General features: G+C 36.6%; 1 protein-coding gene across 1 annotated transcript; it reads left to right on the top strand.

The window, feature by feature from the left end:
- Nucleotides 1–1,340: 1,340 nt before the first annotated feature.
- Nucleotides 1,341–2,297, top strand: LOC123246276 (olfactory receptor 2T29-like). The gene has a single exon (XM_044675199.1). The coding sequence runs from the start codon at nt 1,341–1,343 to the stop codon at nt 2,295–2,297; it is 957 nt and encodes a 318-aa protein (XP_044531134.1).
- Nucleotides 2,298–18,587: the final 16,290 nt, after the last annotated feature.

Here is an 18,587-nt window from a genome sequence, read left to right as displayed (position 1 = left end):
AATAATATATAAGCAATGACAGATAGCTTCTTTTCCTGGAGTCTTCAATTACCAATTCAAACACATTCAGTTTCTTACCCAAATCTTATATTGATAAGTAACCAGAGATTCTTCCCCAGCAAACTTGGATCTTATTGGGAATGTTCCTTCCACCCCACATTTGGCATCAATTACCAGGACTCTACCAATTTTTGAGATTAAACTTCCCTATTCAGAGTGTATCCCACCAAGATCTTTCTACTGTACAAGTTTCCCTTCTTCAACAGGTGAATAATTTGGTCCTATGAAGACAAATGTTCTCAGTTGTTATTGCCAGTGTGGGATGGAGGGGGACAGAGGAGTGGTAGGTAGATGGGTACACTCTAAACTTTTTTTGTGTGTGTACCTGCTTACTGTACTGCATAGTAACAAAGCTTATACCAATAATAGCTTCCTTGGTATCAATTTCCTATAAATCCTCAGACTTGAATCTTTGCTCTAACCCAAATGCCAAATACAGTGGATCTAGGGAATAAAGTTGCTACAAATATCACCAAAGCCCTACAAGAGACTAATATATGCTAATACCTCTCCTCTCTCATCCCTTTCTCTACCAGGAGAAGGAAGTTAAGTATTTTTTAATGAAAAATGAGTAGTTCTCTCATTAGAGAACTACTTGGTACTTGGTACAAAGTACTTAATGTTTTTTTATTATTTCATTCAATCAAACTTTCATTCATTTATTCATTATATATTCTCAACACCTCAAGCCTGCAGAGCTGAATATTCCTCTAAAAGTCTAAATCGAGAAAAGGGGAGTTAGTAGAATCAAGCAGGCCTTGAAAATGGTATTAATAGGGAAATACAGGTGAGGCTAAAAAAAGATAATAATTAAAATGTATTTCATCTTTTTGGTGATCTGAGATGATAAATTAGAAGCATCTAGATATAATAGAGTACCATACTTGGAGAAAGGAAAACCTGAGTTTAAATCGTGCTCCAGACATTTATTAGCTGTGTGACCTTACCCAGGTCACTTAACCTTTTGTGTGATGTTAAACTATAACAGCACTAATTCCACAGGATTGTTTTAAGCATTAAATGAGGTAATAAATGGAAAGCATGTTGCATACTTTAAAGGACTACAAAAATGCTCATTATTATTGCTATTGTTATCTTCAGCAAGAGTCCAGGGAGGATGCTCCTCATTGCTCTTATTACTATAAATACATATTAACTTCTGATAAAGTGTATTTCTGAACTTCACTCATGGAAGGACATAAATGCCATCTCCTGATTATAAAGAACAACAGTATAAAATCTTTTTGGTGTTGATAGTTTTCTTCCCCAGGTGAAATGGAATGAAGGAAACAATGTGGTTGGAGAATCAGACATTGGGGACTGATTTCATTCTATTGGGCCTTTTTAACCAAAGCAAACACCCTACTCTTCTCTGTTCAGTGATATTTCTTGTTTACATAGTAGCTTTGACTGGGAATGCCACCTTGATACTTCTGATCTATCGTGACCTCCACCTCCACACTCCCATGTACTTCTTCATTAGTCAGCTATCCCTCATGGACATGATGTATATCTCTGTCACTGTGCCCAAGATGCTGTTTGATCAGGTGACTGGGATTCATGCCATCTCATTCCCAAGCTGTGGGATCCAGATGTTTCTCTATGTGCTGCTTGGTGGAGCAGAGTTCTTCCTTTTGGCAGCCATGTCCTATGACAGGTATGTGGCCATCTGTCACCCCCTCCAGTACCCCATCCTCATGAACCACCAGGTTTGCATGCTCCTTGCAACTGTCTGTTGGCTCTTGGGCTCCATTGATAGTTTCATGCTTACCTTTATCACTATGACCTTCCCATTTTGTAAATCCCGAGAAATCCAGCACTTTTTCTGTGAGGTCCCTGCATTGATGAAACTCTCCTGCTCAGATACCTCACTCTATAAGACTGTCATGTACCTATGCTGTGTCTTTATGATCCTCATCCCTGTAACAGTTATTTCAAGCTCCTACTCTCTCATCTTCATCACTGTCTATAGGATGACTTCAGCCACTGGACGCAAGAAGGCATTTGCCACATGTTCTTCCCATATGACTGTGGTGATCTTCTATGGGGCTGCTATCTACACTTATATGCTCCCCACTTCATACCATACTGTTGATAAGGATATGATGGTATCTGTCTTCTATACCATCCTCACACCTGTCCTGAATCCTCTCATCTACAGCCTCAGAAACAAGGATGTCACAGCAGCTTTGAAAAAAGTTCTAGCGATAGTAACACTAGTTAATATTGGGAAGTAGAAGATGATTGGTGGTGATCTCTCAAATCCCCTTTTATGACAGCTTCTTCTATCAACATGTTTCCTTTCTCTGACACAGCTGAATTCATGTAGTCTTTATAATTAACTAATCTCAGCCCCACCCATATAATTAGCAAAAGATGAAATGACTGAGGAACAAAAGTTTGATCTTCTGAGCATATCAATTTATTAAGAAATGAATGCCCATTGCCCAACAAATTAGAACCAGGCTTACATTTTAGGGTTGGGCCCCAAATACAAGAAGAGACAGATTTTTATAAATTAAAAATAATTAATCAAGTAAGACCAATTAACTAAAAGAAAACAATATAATATTAGGTCATCTGATTTCTAGCTGGAGGAAAAATTTGAGACTTTCTAATTTAGGCATAGAGTGAAATGGTATAATTCCTGCAATTCAGAAAAAGAGATGTCCCACTCCTTCCCAAGTATCTCTAAACAATTAAAGGTGCATAAAAACAATAACAGATTGATCGATATGATGCCAGTTTTTAGATAAAATATATGTAGGTTGCTTGAGACATAAAATTATAAGAAAACTCTTCACATCCAATCTTGGATCTAACTACCTTTCTGGTCAGCATAACCTGGGTCCCTAATTAAGGGTCTCTAAACAGCAGGTACATCTTGATTCAATTTCCCAGTCACATTGGGCTACATTCAAATGATACAATAAGGTTTCCTCCCAATTCTCACATCTGAATAAACTTTTTTCCCACAAGACAGAATTTGGACTAGGCCCATAATTGAATAGAAATAAAACTTAGCTAGCTCCAGAACTGAGTCACAAGGTGGAGTCAGTATGATTTATTCAATTGCCACAATTAACCACTTGCCGCCCTATTCCTCTTAATTCTTTCAACTTTCTTCCACTCCTAGCCTTCCAAGTCAATTCTTTGCCCTTAAAATATTTTCTAAATTATAGACTAATGTGATAATTATTTAAAGAAAAATAAATTAAACATAAAAAATTATGTACCTGATACATGTATATGATATCAACTGCTGTCTCTGGGAGGAGGGGGAGAAAAGGGAAGAGAACATGAATCACAAGATGTCAGAATACCATTATTAAAAATTGTATCTACATGTAAAAAAAGTTGAGTCATTTTCATGCTCAAAAAAAGTCAAATATTTGCCTGTTTTGGTATAAAAATTGTTGGCATTAAGGGCAGCTAAATAGTCCAGTGGATAAATAGTCAAGAGGACTTGGGTTCAATTCTGACCTCATACACTTCCTAGTTGTGTAATCCTGGGCTAGTTACTTAATTCCAATTGCCTAGAAAATGTAAGATTAAAATTAATATCCAATAACTCCAAGTGTTATATTTTATAAAGTTTATTAATAACCACTAGAAGTGAAGGAATAAAAAGGTAACAAAATAAAACCACATGACTAGTTTTTCTACCTGCTCAAAAACCCCATCCAACAGCTGCCACCACAGGAAAAGAAGAGAGCGAGAGGCAGAACTACACAGAATTTATATCCTGCCTACATTAGCACAAAACAACAGGAGGAGAGTGGGGTGCTGGGAATCATAGTTTTTAGGGTAACAAATTCCAATTACATAATACTTAGTACTGATTCTAAGTAAGGGTTGCTATTTTTTTTTTTAATTCTTTGGCATTGTATCTACCTTTGCATTCTGGATATTTAAAGTACTGCCTTACAAACTTGATGATCTTGGGAAAGTAATTTAAAATTCTGAATAACAATTTCCTTACATGTAAAATGTTGTATTAATGACATGGTTAGTGAGTATCTATTAAAGTATATGATTATTCACAAAGCACAAAAAATTCTATCCAAAGATCACTAGAGTTATCCAAATGTGAATGGAATTCCAGGAAAGTTGTGGATTCCCCTTTATTAGAAACTAATAAAAAAAAGACTGAATGACCTTTTGTCAACCTGTGGCCACAAAAAAGACAAGCAAGTCAGCCATGATGAAACAGCAAGACATCCCAAGGAAAAGATAAGAGACAGCATGTCCCTGGCAAATCAATGTACTACCATCTTGACCATTATTTCCCTTAAACCCTGACCAAGACATCTGGGAAAATTATATGCCCAGTTAATGGGAAGAATGTTTTGTTACTATTTCTTTGTGATAAGACTTCAGTAAATGACTACTTTTAGCTTATTTCTCATACTGGCTATTAAAGGTAAATGGGCATGAATGGAAACTAATATAGTTTTAGGTATATGCAACCACAGAGTATGTTGAACAGATAGTCACTCCCTTGACCCAGGGACTCAACCTGTGATTTGGGATTTAGGGGTAGCTCAGAAGGCATGCTTATGTTTGGAAAAGTAATTAAAGAGTTAAGTGAAAACTTTTTTTTTAATTTTAAGCATTTAAAAAAGCAATGCATGGCACAGGACCCCAAACAGAGGTGGGGATAAATTCAAATAACAGAGTACAAACCAGGATATAAAATTAGGTAATCTGCTTTCTAATTGGAGGAAAGATTAGGGACTTTCCAAGTTGGGAGGAATAGAGCAAACAGGGGTAATTATCCAAAATTAGAAAAAGCAGCATCCCACTTCCCCCAAATGTCTCTATTGAATCAAAGGAGCATGAAAACAATAACTGACCGATATGGAGGCAGTTTTCAAATAAGATATACGGGTTGTGTGAGAATTGAACACCAGTTTGTACCCCTTTTCTTGCTACTCTAAGATCATTCTTGGGGTGTTAAAAGAAAAGTTTCATATTGAATTTGAAAACCCATTCTCTAGTGAAATGAGTTTCTATTCAGCCCCCACCCCTTCACTGGATTAAGAACAAAGTCTGAGGTTTCCCTGGATAAGAGGGATGCATGCACTCTCTTGGGGGATGCCTGAAGCCTTGTGACTTCCTGGCCTCTCAAAAGATATTTACCTCATCCCACACAATTCCTGGCATCTAGGAAGACACTTGCCTCTTGTTCTCTTGGCATCTGAAAAACCAGCCCCTGATCCAGACTGAGATCAAGTCTGTCTTTCCAGGGAGACCCAGAAAATGTGATGTCATAGGAATTTAAGATATGGATCAAGGTAGCTCAAGGCTCTCTTTTTTCCTGACCAAGGAGTCGGCTATTGTGGCCAAGTAGCTTGAGTGAATGGAGTCCTAAAAGTGAACAGCAAGATCAGGTTAGCTAGGTGATGGACCTGTTTTTCACTATTGAAAAAGTAATTATGAATGAATATACAGTCTCCAGAGAATTTTAGTCTTAACAGTTGCATAATTTCTGGGCTTCTTTTTCTAATTGGGAAATTCTGTCTTTTAAACTCTTATTTTCTTTTTGAACTATTTCCCACTTTTCTTGCCAATTTTCTTCTATCTTTCTCATAATCTCAGATTTGAACTCTTCAAGAGCTTGTGACCAATTTCCATTTTTTTTTTTGGAAGGTTTGGATGTGTTTACTTGTTTGTTGTCCTCTGCTGTCTCCTCTGTAGTCTGGATTTTTTCTCCATAAAAATTATCCAGAGAAAATGTCATTCTCTTGTTCTTTTTGGTGGATAAAGATTGTATTTCTTGGGCATGGCTGGCCATTGCTATGCTGGTTTTCCTTCCCTTCCCAGTCAGAAGTATGAGTGAGGAGGGCAGGCTTTCTGTGTAAGAAGCTAGGAATGATTTTTGCCTGAGGCTACTTTTCAAGTCTCTGCAGCTTCTACTGTGTGTCACCCCTCTCTGCTCTATCTTGGTGTCCAAGGTCCACACTCTTCAGCCTCCTGCGGTCCCAATTCTAGCTGCTCTCAGGGGTAAATCCCTGGTGTTCTTAGTCAGCTCCCAAGAACCCAGAGGTTGCCCCTTGCTCACTCTGATTCTGGTGCGCTGGCTCTGACTCTGGGACTGTAGGTGGGGTGGGAGAGGGTTGATCAGCTCACGTTTTGGTGGGAGCTATTTCACCCTCTTGTAGTGCAGAAATGCCCAAATTCCACATACCTTCAATGCTGCACCCTACTGTAGATCCCCTTTGTTCATCTGAATTTGGTTTTTTATCTTCTTGAGGATCTCTGTATTGGTTGGTGGTGAGGAGAGGAAGAGTCCTACCTCTACACTGTAGCCATCTTAATCCAGAAGTCTATCCAAAGGCTTAACCATTGCTTGAGAAGTATGATCATGATAAAACTCCCTGCATCGATCACCCAATCTCACTGGATTTTTGGTCAACATATCCTTGTTCATTAGTTAAGGGTCTCTAAGTAACAGATAGAGGTGGTCCAGTTTCCCAGCTAGGTCCAAACAATACAATAAAGTTTCCTCACGATTCCTATAATTGAATAAAGTTTTCTCACTAGATAGAATTTGGAATAGACTAGAATTGACTGGAAGGGAACTGAGCTAGATCCAGAATTGAGTAACAAGATGGAGTTAGTGTGGTTCACTCAATTCTTACAATTCCTTCAATTCCTCCATTTGATACATAGGGAAAGGGTCAGCCCACTCCCTCCATGTATCACTTATCTATAACCTAAATCTATAATGCTTTTCCACATATTCATAATCAGAATTATGTAAGTCATTGATAGAACAAATTATTTAGAGCAGTGATGGGCAAACTTTTTTTTTAAACCCTTGTACTTTGGTGTATTGTCTCATAGGTGGAAGATTGGTAAGGGTGGGCAATGGGGGTCAAGTGACTTGCCCAGGGTCACACAGCTGGGAAGTGGCTGAGGCCGGGTTTGAACCTAGGACCTCCTGTCTCTAGGCCTGACTCTCACTCCACTGAGCTACCCAGTTGCCCCTTGGGCAAACTTTTTAAACAGGGGACCAAAGGAAAGGAAATGCTCATCTGTCAGTCTGTTTCTAAGGCAATTCTTTCGAAGTTTCATTGTATTGTATCCTACTCATTGTATTCGTCAGATTAGGAATAATATCCTGCAGCCAGATAGAACATTTCAGGGGGCTACATCTGGCCCGCTGTAGTTTGCCCATGTTATAAGTAAAAAGGTCCAAAGGAGATGTATAGATGTACAATGATGTTGATGTATCTCTCTGTACTCTCCTCAGCTGCAGATGATGGAGGAACACCAACACCCATCACCCTTGACTGTTGCTGTAATTTATCCCTTTCTCTCTAACTGTTGCCCAAGAAGGACCCTCGAGAGGTTAAATTGATGGATAACCTTTCCAAGTCCAACCTGGGGTTGGATAGATTAGTATTGGGCTATTGATTTGCCCATGATATAAAAACCACTTAGGAAGGTACTTGTTCTTGAACTCTCTTTATCTATACTCAGGGAAAGGATGACAAGGACAAGGATTGGGGATTGGAGATCCTATTGATCTATTATCTATAAACTAGATGACAATAAGGACTGGAGGCTATTGATCAGGTGGAAGCTGGAGATTTGCTCACTCCCACCACCTCTGGCCAGACTTGGCCACAGCCAAGCCAGAGAATAGAGAAGCTATTGATGCAGCTGTATTGATGATCTTATTCTCCCAGCTTTCTCACTATCAGTGTTGGTGATGCACTAGCTTTCACAGTCTATCAGGAAATATTCAGATTTATTCCAACCCTCTTCTTCATAGACCTCTCTGCCTCCCTTCAACCACCCACTCAAAGATTTCCCAGTCCAGAGACTCCTGTCCAGAGACCTCCAGAGAGACTTTCCTCAAAGTGGCTTTCAGGGGTTTTTATACCGTGGGGCCAACCAATGTTTGCCCCTGACTCACAGCACCTGGGAACATTCCGAGTCTTCCAACTGCCATCCCTGTCAGTCAAGGTGGCATCCATCATTTCCCAGATTATGAATATAACACCCATCACTAATTTAGAGGGATCATAGTGAACTAATTTGAGAGGGGAGATTTATGTGTCACCAAGGTAACAAAGAATTACAGTGATGATCATCAATACTAAATAACATCAAATCTCTATATCCAAGTAATCCATTCCCAGTGTTCTTCTATATAATCAACACATTTTATCTTGACTCCCAGATTTAGCATGTGGTCAATATGACAGTAAAGAAAACAATAAATGTTGGAGAGGATGTGGCAAAATTGGGATGCTAACACATTGCTGGTGGAGTTGTGAATTGATCCAACCATTCTGGAAGGTAATATAGAATTATTCCCAAATGGCTTTAAAAGAATGAATGAATTTTCTAAGTCTATTGGTCACCTTAACTTTAAATTTTAAAGCGCAAAATTAACAATTACTTCATTTTGAAAGCTTCTCAGTAACACTGTAACTGACCAGTAACTGTAGCTGACCAGCAGCTACAAAATATTCTAGTGTGAGTTGACCACCAGAAAGGGAAGTTGGGGACTGAGGGAAATATGGGTGGAAGGTTTAAAGATTAAGGTGGTTAAGGCATAGAGAAGACACAGAGACACAAGATACTTCAATATAACATCAAGCCTGTGTTGTCTGGCTCTGATGGTGTAGAACTTTTTTACAGTCTGGATTTTATTGAGGTTATAAGGAATGGCAGTTGTGGTATAGTTAAACAAACAGGTGACATAGCAGAAAAATTAGCATCATATCAGTAATCAAAGACAAAGTACAAGAGCTGTATCCTAAGACAATGGAGTAGCCAGTGCCCTGGCCAGAAGTTTCTACCTCACTGGCCTTATCTCATACAAATGCTAAGTTGCTAGCCTTCCAGACTGGGGAGGGGTTTGAATACCACAAGATTTGGGTTCCAATATAATTCAAGGGTCTAGAAATCAATCATGAGAAATATAAGAAATATATCTATAAGTCTGGTACATGAGCACTTTGCTCATTAGAGTCAGCTTTTAACACTATCATAATTTGTTCATACCTGGAATCCTTCACTCACCTTTCCAAAACTTTTTTATTTATTTATTTCAAATATCACCCAAAGAGCCATATCTATTCCTTTTGAATTCATAATCTAGCCTGAATCTCTCTTTCTCAGAGGCTTTTCAGTTTTTATCCTGGGGAGGGCAGAGGGGGGAAGAGAGAGGTTTCAAGTGGCAACTTTGTATTTTCATCCCTTTGTTTTGAAGGTCACAAGATTCCAGAGATTGGGGAATATGCTACCAGAATGGTCTTCAAGGGCAGAGTAGTTTCCTAATCAGATCCCAGAATATATAAATAACGAATCTTTATTCCTTATTCTCCTTTGCAATTTAGCACAAAATTTTATACTATCTTGATTTATTTCAATACAATTTCTTTGGGGATTTCTAAGAGCTTACAAATACATTGTTTCTTTCTCTCTTTTTGTGACTTGTTTCTAATTTTCCTAAACAGTATATTTTATTTTGGGCTTCCTAAAAAATATTCCTAGTTCCTGGTCACCACCCCCTTCCCATTATTGTGAAGTTCTATTCCCATTTATGATTTTTTTGAAATATTACATCTAGGGTTTTTTTTTAATTTGGTCATGCTTTTCAGAGCAGTAGATATTTCTTAAATTATCTCTGACTTATTTTCAAGTGTTATTGTATTTGATCATTGTTTAGTCATTCTGTTCTATTTGACACTTTGTGACCCTATGGACCATAGCATACCAATACTTCCATAGAATTTTCTTGGCAAAGATAGTAGAGTGGTTTGCTATTTCCTTCTCCAGTGGATTAAGGCAAATTGAGGCTAAATGATTTGCCCTGGATCACAGAGCGATAAGTGCCTAAGGTCAGATTTGAACTAAGGACTTCCTGACTCTAGGCCCAGAACTCTAATCCACTGAGCCAACTGACTACTTTCATTTTTTATTGTATATTAATCTTATATTTTCTTTTTTCCTAATCTTTGATTTTATACTAAAATTTCCTATTATTTCATGAAGTCATTGAGTTCTTTCTGATCCATTCCAATTTTCAGGAAGCCTAATACTTAGGTAAGGTTTTTTACCTTCTTCTAATTTATTTCTCTAGAATTCTTATTTCACTTATATAAGAGATAGATGTTGAGGAAGAGTATGAGTAAGTTAATCAATGAGTAAGTCAATCAAATGACCACATCTTACTTAAAGTGATAAGATGTTAAGTCCCAAGACAGTTTAGAATACATCTCAACTGTTCACTTGATATGAACAAAGTCTGGAAATCAATTTACTTACAAAAGAAAATTTGTTCGGATTGGTCAAAAAGACTTGGTAACACCCTATACTTTTTTTTATAAAACCAAGGAGATAGTTGGAATTAGAGATGTGATCCGATGATGAACCAAAAGAAATCAATTCCAGCCAACCCATGAGGAAACACTGGGGAAAAGGGGAATAACTTTTCCTCAGCCTCATCCCTGATTTCCATGTACCCCATCCTCCTTTCCACAACTTTGATCAGAGGAGAATCTTGTGAAGTCATGAAAAGTGGACAATTTTGAATTTTTCATCAGCATCCTAGCAGGGTCCCCAGAATTGCAATGGCTGATATCAGTGTCTGGAATAGGACTGCTAAATTTTTATTCAAATCATAACTTGTATCTAGATGAGTATAAACCTTGCCTTGACCACAGTAAAAGAGGAGCTCCCTTCCAAGGTGGATCTGAAAATCCTGCTCCTAACCCTGGTCAATAGCTCATTAGCTAAAAGTTCCAATGACTCAAGCCTAGCTTATTGCTTATCTAATTGATGCCTTTTTAAATTCCAAATTCTCTCCCTGCCATCAGTCCCTTACCTACCCACTGAAAAAGCAAGAAAAATGATTCTTATTATGCATATGAAGTGATGCAAAAATATATTTCCATATTACCCACGTTGAGGTGGAAAAGCATGAAAAATAAATAAAGAGAAAGAGAATATGTTTCAATCAATTTTCAATCATCAATTTTCTCTGGAGGCAGATAGTATATTTCATCATGAGTCCTTTGGTACTGTTGTGGATCAGAATATTGATCAGAATAGCTAAGAGAATTAGGGAAAGAAGAGTTCAGCTTCAGACTTCTGCTGAAAAGAGACTAGAGTTTTGATAGGAATCTTCAGGGATATTCTCACCTATCTGCCCTGGGTTTGGAGAGGGAGGAAGGGTCTGTCTCTCAGTGCAAGGAAAGTGAAAGCCCACCAAGTATTCTGATCTTGGGTATCTTGGATGATGATAGCATTATAATAAACAAGGTAGATGATAGTCTCTTATCAGATACACATTTGGGAAAGCCAAGGCATGGGATTGGGAATAGTTGAAGGAAAGGGAAGAATTCATTAAGCCAGCTAGTAAGTTTCCATAGAAAATTAAACATTACAAGTCAGAGTTACAAGATAGATCCCAGGTCACAAAATAGAGCCTAAGAAACATAAGGATCACACAGGAATGCATATTTCCACTGCGTACCCATTAAAAGGGGTTCTTCCTTACAGTTCTGTACAGGGTCCTCTTCTTTTCTCCTTCTAAACTAGTTCATTTGGTGATCTCATCCACTCCCATGGATTCAATTTATCATCTCTATGCTGATGATTCCCAAATTCATTTAACTAGCCCTAACCTTTCTCCAATCTCTGGTCTCACATCTCTAACTGCTTATTGGTCATCTTGAACTTGTTCTGCATTTATCTCAGACTCAATATGTAAGATTATCTTTTCCCTCAAAAAAAAACTCTCCCCTCTTACTAATTTAGGGTACCATGATTCTTCCAGTTATTCACTAGCTATGATCCTTGAATTCTCTCTCTGTCTTCTTTCTCTTTGTCTCTCTGTCTCTGTCTCTGTCTCTCTCTCTCTCCCCTCCATATCTAACTATTTACCAAGTCATTTCCTTTCTACCCTTGAACATGCCCCCTTCTCTCCTCCAGCACTAGCACAACCCTGGTCCAGGCCCTTATCACCTCACACTTGAACTGTTCCAATAGCTTTCATGTTGGTCTCCATACTAAAGATCTTTCCACTTCAAATCATTGTCTACTCACCTGTCAAAGTGACCTTTCTAAAGCACAGATTGGACCATTTTATCCCCTATTCAATAAACTACCATGGTTCTCTAACATTTCTGGGAATAAATATAAAATGTTCTGTTTAGCTTTGAAAGGCCCTCATAACTTGACCTTTTCATTCCTTTCTAATATTTTTATATTACAATACTAATATATCATAAATATAATTCCCCTCCACTTACTTTATGGTTAAGGAACATTGGCTTCCTTGCTCTTGGTAAAACAAAATATGCCATTTCTAGACTGTTTTATCATCAGCTATTTCCCATCCTGGAATATTCTACTTCTTCTTCGCCACTTGGTTTCTCTGGCTCCCTTTCAGTCTCATCTAAAGTTCTACTTTTTTTTTTTCAAGAAGCCTTTCCTAGTCCTTCATAATGCTAATGTCTTCCCTTTGAAATGAACTCCAATTAATCTTATACATGTCATTTTTTGCACAGCTGTTTGCATATTTTCTCCTCCATTAGACTATGATTTTCTTGAGTATGGAGATGATTTTTGCCACCCATAGTGTTTAACATGGTGTCTAGCACATAGTAGGTGCTTCATAAATGCTTTTTTATTTTTATTCTTTTTTTAAATCCTTGCCTTCTTTCTTAGGATCAAAGACAAAAGGGCAAGGGCTAGGTAAATGGAATTGACTTGCCCAAGTTACACAGGTAGAAAGTGTGTGAGGCCAAATTTGAACACATGTCCTCCCAATTCCAAACCCAGCACTCTATCCACTGTGCCACCTAGCTGTCCTCATAAATGTTTTTTGACTTGACTCTAGTAAAAGGACTTCTAGGAGCTACAAGTCACCCCTTTTGTGTTTTAACTTTGAATATGTTCTTGTTCTCTTTCTCATGAATGCTGGATATTCTGGTAAAAGAGTACTAAATTTGGGGGAAGAAGGCCATTTTATTTTGTACCCACTCTTCTGATTATACTGTCATATAAAATGCTGCTATCTTAAAACTAATTCCATTTGGCTAATTGATATCCACTGGATAACCAATAAGAATCACACCAGTAATTAGTTCTCAGGAAAAATAGCAAAATGAAACTTTAACAGAGAGGAGGAAGCATGGTACTAAAAAAGGAGAGGGGGGAAGAGAGAGAGAGAGAGAGAGAGAGAGAGAGAGAGAGAGAGAGAGAGAGAGAGAGAGACTTCTTCTATTCAGGCATATGGTACCTGGATTAGAATTCCATCTTCAATATTTAGATGCTGTATGACCGTAGGAAAATCATGCTACTTCTTTAAGCTTGTTTCCATGGCTGTTCATTGGGAATGCCTGTAGTACCTACCTCAAAAGTTTGTTGGGAAGCTGGAATGACATCAAGCATGCAAAATGTTTTATAAACCTGTGCAATGGAAATGTCAGCTACTAGTGTGATTTTTTTTTAAAAAGCCTTTGATTACTACCATAAACTTCCATTTGCTTAGTGCTAAAATTAAGATATTTAATTAGAAGATAATTGGGGCAGCTGGGAGCTCAGTGGATTGAGAGACGGGAGGTCCTAGGTTCAAATCCGGCCTCAGACACTTCCCAGCTGTGTGACCCTGGGCAAGTCACTTGACCCCCATTGCCCACCCTTACCACTCTTCCACCTAGGAGCCAATACACAGAAGTTAAGGGTTTAAAAAAAAAAAGATAATTAAAGTCTCTTCGAAGTCTAGGATCTGTTGATCTAGGATCCTATGATTTATTAAAATGGTGCTATAAGTGAATGGATAGAGCCCTCTAGTAGTAACATTTTAAATTTTACTTTCAGTAAAAATTCAATAATGATCAAAAATGGTAGAAAGAAGCCTGTAAAAAGAAGGATGAAAATATTTTCTAAACAATTTCTTTTCCAGGCTAAATTATGTATAAATTCTTTAGGTTGAATTTGTATTTGTCCCATCTTTCTAAGTATAGTAGCATGATTCAATATCTTATTGCATAGAGCACCTCTGATGCTACTCCCACATGGAAGAAGAGCTCACATTCTAATTAATGGAGATGACACATATAGGAGAGTTTAGCTTCAAGACAGATGGAAATGCCCAGAAAACCAGAGAACAAATCAGTGGCAGGGCATTAGAAAGCAGAAGTGGGGCCCAAGATTAGAAGTAGAACAGGGCTCTGGGTTATCTTAGGGAGGAATGAATCAAAAGAAAATCCTGATGAAAACTGATCAGATGGGGTTGGAGGAGCAGGAAAAAATAATCCACAGCTCCAAAGCTGTAATTAGAAAGATAATAGTGCCCTTAATAGGAAAAAAATAGCCAAAATGGCTATGCTATACTACTATATTTTAATATACTAATATCCAATTACTAAATCAATTAACAAGCAGTTTTTAAGAATTACAAATGTGCCAGGCACTGTGCTTAACACTAGGGATATAAATAAAAAACAAAAAGTAGTCCCTGTCTTCAAGAGGGAGGCATCATATATATTAATCCAAAAAGTATTTTTTGATGGAAGCTGTAATTATTATTAAAGAATTTTAACAGTCTTTATTTAAGAGGTATAGTTAAGTAATCAAAGATAATGAGTATGCCATTTTTCAAAGATGTGCTATCAAACATATAAATAAATTCCCCAAATCACTAAGAATAAGAAAAATGCATATTAAAACTATTATAGAGTTTTACCTCATACTCATTAAATTGAAAAATATACTTTTTTTCAAAACCAAGTAGTCAATATTGTAGGTTCTATGGTTAATGAAACATAGTAATTCTCTAAAAGAAGAATTTGAAATTAGTCCAACTATTTGGGGGAAAAAATTACAATTATGTGAGAAAACTGACTAAATTATTCATGACCTATGACCCAGTCATCCCACTACTATCAAAGTAAGACAATGAGCTTGCCCTCTGGGCTTAATTATTAAAGTTGTTTAAATCCATTTACATCCCAAAGTTTTTGGAGATCTCTAAAAGTTGTAGTGGTTCAGAGTCATACAGGTCTATGCAGCTTCTTTAGCAGGGGTTCTTTTAAATATATTTGAAGTCACACTATTGCCATAAGAAACTTAATTAGGGAGTTATATGGACTTTCAGACTAAGAAAGACAAATACTAATAACAAATATCCTGCCCTTAGCTAAGCAATAAGTTGAATTTTAAAAATAGAATTAATTCTGTAGGTTCTAGTTTACTGGAATGACTGAATCCCAAAAAGCTTTGCTTTATGAATAAAAATGAATAAAAATAATGAATAAAAAATGAATAAATGATTAAAAAACTCCCAATTCAACCAAACATTGAAGAAATTGACAAAACTACTATATACACAGACACAGACACGCCAAACACACACACACACACACACACACACACACACACACACACACTAAAATACATCTATTCCTTTGTGGTAGGAAAAGGCACTGAGGTTTCTCACAACTTCAACTCCTAATATAACCTTCTAGGAGGAAGAAAGTGAATTGCAACAGGAGTCTTCTAGTCATAGCTAAACCAAAGTACACCCATTTTAAGAACCTCAAGAAAAATAATGGAAAGGAAAGAGGTCTAACAATACCATATCCAAACTGTACTAAAAATCCATAATCAACAAAATTACTTGATGTTGGTTAAAACTATTAATTAATTAATTAAGGTTAATTAGTGGAACAGATTAAGCACATAGAATACAGATTTGATAGTAGCCTATTTGATAAACCATAATATTCAGTTACTAGAGTAAGGACTCATTATTTGACAAAAAAAAAAGTTATTTTTTCCCAATTACAAACCATGTAAAATGCTTTACATTTGCTTTTTTAAATTATGAGTTTCAAATTCTCTTCTTCCACCCTTCCCTTTCCTCTCACTGAGAAGGCAATTTGACATTTTCATATTAGCCATGTTGTAAAAGAAAATATAGATCAAATAAAGAAAGAAAAAAAAAGTTTAAACCCTTACCAATACAATACTATGTATTGGTTCCAAAGCAGAAGAGTGGTAAGGGCTAGGCAACGGGGTTAAATGACTTGCTCAGTGTCACAGAGCTAGGAAGTGTCTGAAGTCAAACTTGAACCCAGGACCTCTCATCTCTGGGCCTGACTCTCAATCCACTGGACCACCTAGCTGCCCCTGAAAAAAAATTTTTTTAAGTATGCTTTGAATATAACTACTAGGTTTGTACCCCCAAAGAGATAATAAGGAAAAATACTAGTATGAAAATATTCATAGTTGCACTCATTTTGGTGGCAAAAAAATTGGAAAATGAAAGGTTATCCCTTGATTGTGGAATGGCTGAACAAATTGTGATATATGACAGTGATGGAATACTATTATTGTGCTGTAAGGGATGATGATCCAGAGGATTTCTATATGAACTGGGAGAACCTCAGTGAATTGATGCGGAGTGAAATGAGCAGAACCAGAAGAACACTGTAAACAGGAAGTAAGACATTGTGGAACAATACAATGTAATGGACTTTGCTACTAGTAGCAATGCAACAAACCATGACATTCCTGATGGACTTATCAGAAAGAATGCTATCCATATTTGAGAGAAAGAACTATGGGAGTAAAAATGCAAAAACAAAACATATGGCATCACTTATCACATATATATATGGGTATGTGATTTGGGATTTAGGCTTTAAAAAATTGCTCTATAGCAAAAATTAAAAATATGGAAATAGGTATCAAGTGATAACGTTTGTACAATCCAGTGGAATTGCTTGTTGGTTTAGGGGGAGAGGTGGAAGGGAAGAGGAGAGGGAAAGAAAAGGAAACATGTAAACATAGAAAAATATTTTAAAACAAAAATGTAAAAATGTAAAAAATAAAATAAACATTTAGACAAAAATAATAATAAAAAATTAAAAAGTATGCTTTGATCTGCATCCATCAGTTCTTTCTCTGGACATGGATAGCATTTTTTTATCATAAGTCCTTAAAAATCATTTTGGACCCCTGAATTGCTGAAAATAGCAAATTGGCAAAAATGTCTAAAAAAACTAGAAAGAAGTCTGGCAGAAATTATGTTTAGACCAGTACTTCACAACATATGCCAAGATAAGCTCCAGATAAATACATGATTTAGACGTAAAAAATACACATTATAAACAAAATAGAGGAAGAAGGGAGGAAATGTCTTAAGGAAAAGAGTCCATCATTAAACAAGGGATCGATAGAAACATTGAAAATAAAATGGACAATTGTGATTAAATAAAATTTTAAATGTTTCATATGTGTAAATGAAATTCAGTTAAAATGGAAAGAAGTAGGGGAACCCAGTGGAATTGCACGTTGACTGTGGGGTGGGGGGGAGAGAAAGAACATGAATCATGTAACCATGGAAAATTTTTCTTAATTAATCAATAAAATAAAATAAAATAAAAAATAGAAGTGAGGGAGATTTTTATAAGTCTCTCTGATAAAAGTCTCATATCCAGGATATATAAGGCTCTGATTCAAGCACAAAAGAACAAGAGCCATTCCCACAATAAATAAATGGAATTTAAACAAGAAATTCTCAAAGGAAAGAATCTAAGCTATCAATAATCATCTGAAAATATACTCCAAATCACTAATAAAAAATAAATGCAAAGGAAAACAACTGTAAGGTGCCACATGATATCTGTTGGATGGGGTTTACCCATGATAAAAATGGAATATGACAATTGTTGGAAGAGCTGTGGGAAAATAGGAACCCAATACCCTCTTGGGGAGGTATAAATTGGTCCAGAAATTCTGGAAAGCAAAAATTCCTAAAAAAAAAGTCACAAAATCTAGTGATACCATTGTTAAACATATGTTCTAAAAAAGTCAAAGAAAGAAAAAAATATTTATAGCAGCTCTATTTGTTTTGCAAAAAAATGAGAAATGACTCAGTAAAATCATGGTTTCTGAATATGTAATTTTACCATAAGAAATGGCAAAAGGGTCTTGTCTTGTATGAACCAATACAGACTGAAGTGAATATAAACAGGATAATTATTAATATAATAGTAATATATAAATTAATAAAATTTTGAAAGGTACAAAACTCTAATCAATGTTCATAACCAACCATGACCATCCATGATTCCACAAGAATCCATATGAATGAAGGATCCTACCCATCTCCTAACAGAGAAGTGATAGACTGAAAGTGCTAAATAAGATGCATATTTTTTAACAAAGTTGGTGTGGGAATTTGTTTTGTTTGACTATGCATATTGTTGCAAGGGATTTGCTTTTCTTTTTTATCAATAGGAAGGGGAAGGAGAGGTAGCTTAATGATGAGATTGCCCCCTCAAAAATGAAAACAGGGTTATTGAAGCATTTTTTTTAATGCTCAGAAGAGATCAGAAGGGAGGCCAGAAAGAGACAAGTATAAGAACAACAGTTTGGAGAGTTGTTTTTGTTGTCATGGTGGTTTAGTTGTTTTCAATTGTGTCCAATTCTTCATGACTCTATTTGGGAGGGCAAAGACACTGGAGTGGTTTGTCATTTCCTTCTGC

The sequence above is a fragment of the Gracilinanus agilis genome, chromosome 4 (assembly GCF_016433145.1).
Source record: "Gracilinanus agilis isolate LMUSP501 chromosome 4, AgileGrace, whole genome shotgun sequence".
NCBI lineage: Eukaryota > Metazoa > Chordata > Mammalia > Didelphimorphia > Didelphidae > Gracilinanus > Gracilinanus agilis.
Note: the sequence above shows the minus strand (reverse complement) of the source record. Positions and strands in the feature narration are given on the sequence as shown.

What these genes read in the sequence shown, in the direction of transcription:
- LOC123246276 (XM_044675199.1), top strand. Translation starts at nt 1,341, where the DNA reads ATGAAGGAAACAATGTGGTTGGAGAATCAGACATTGGGGACTGATTTC.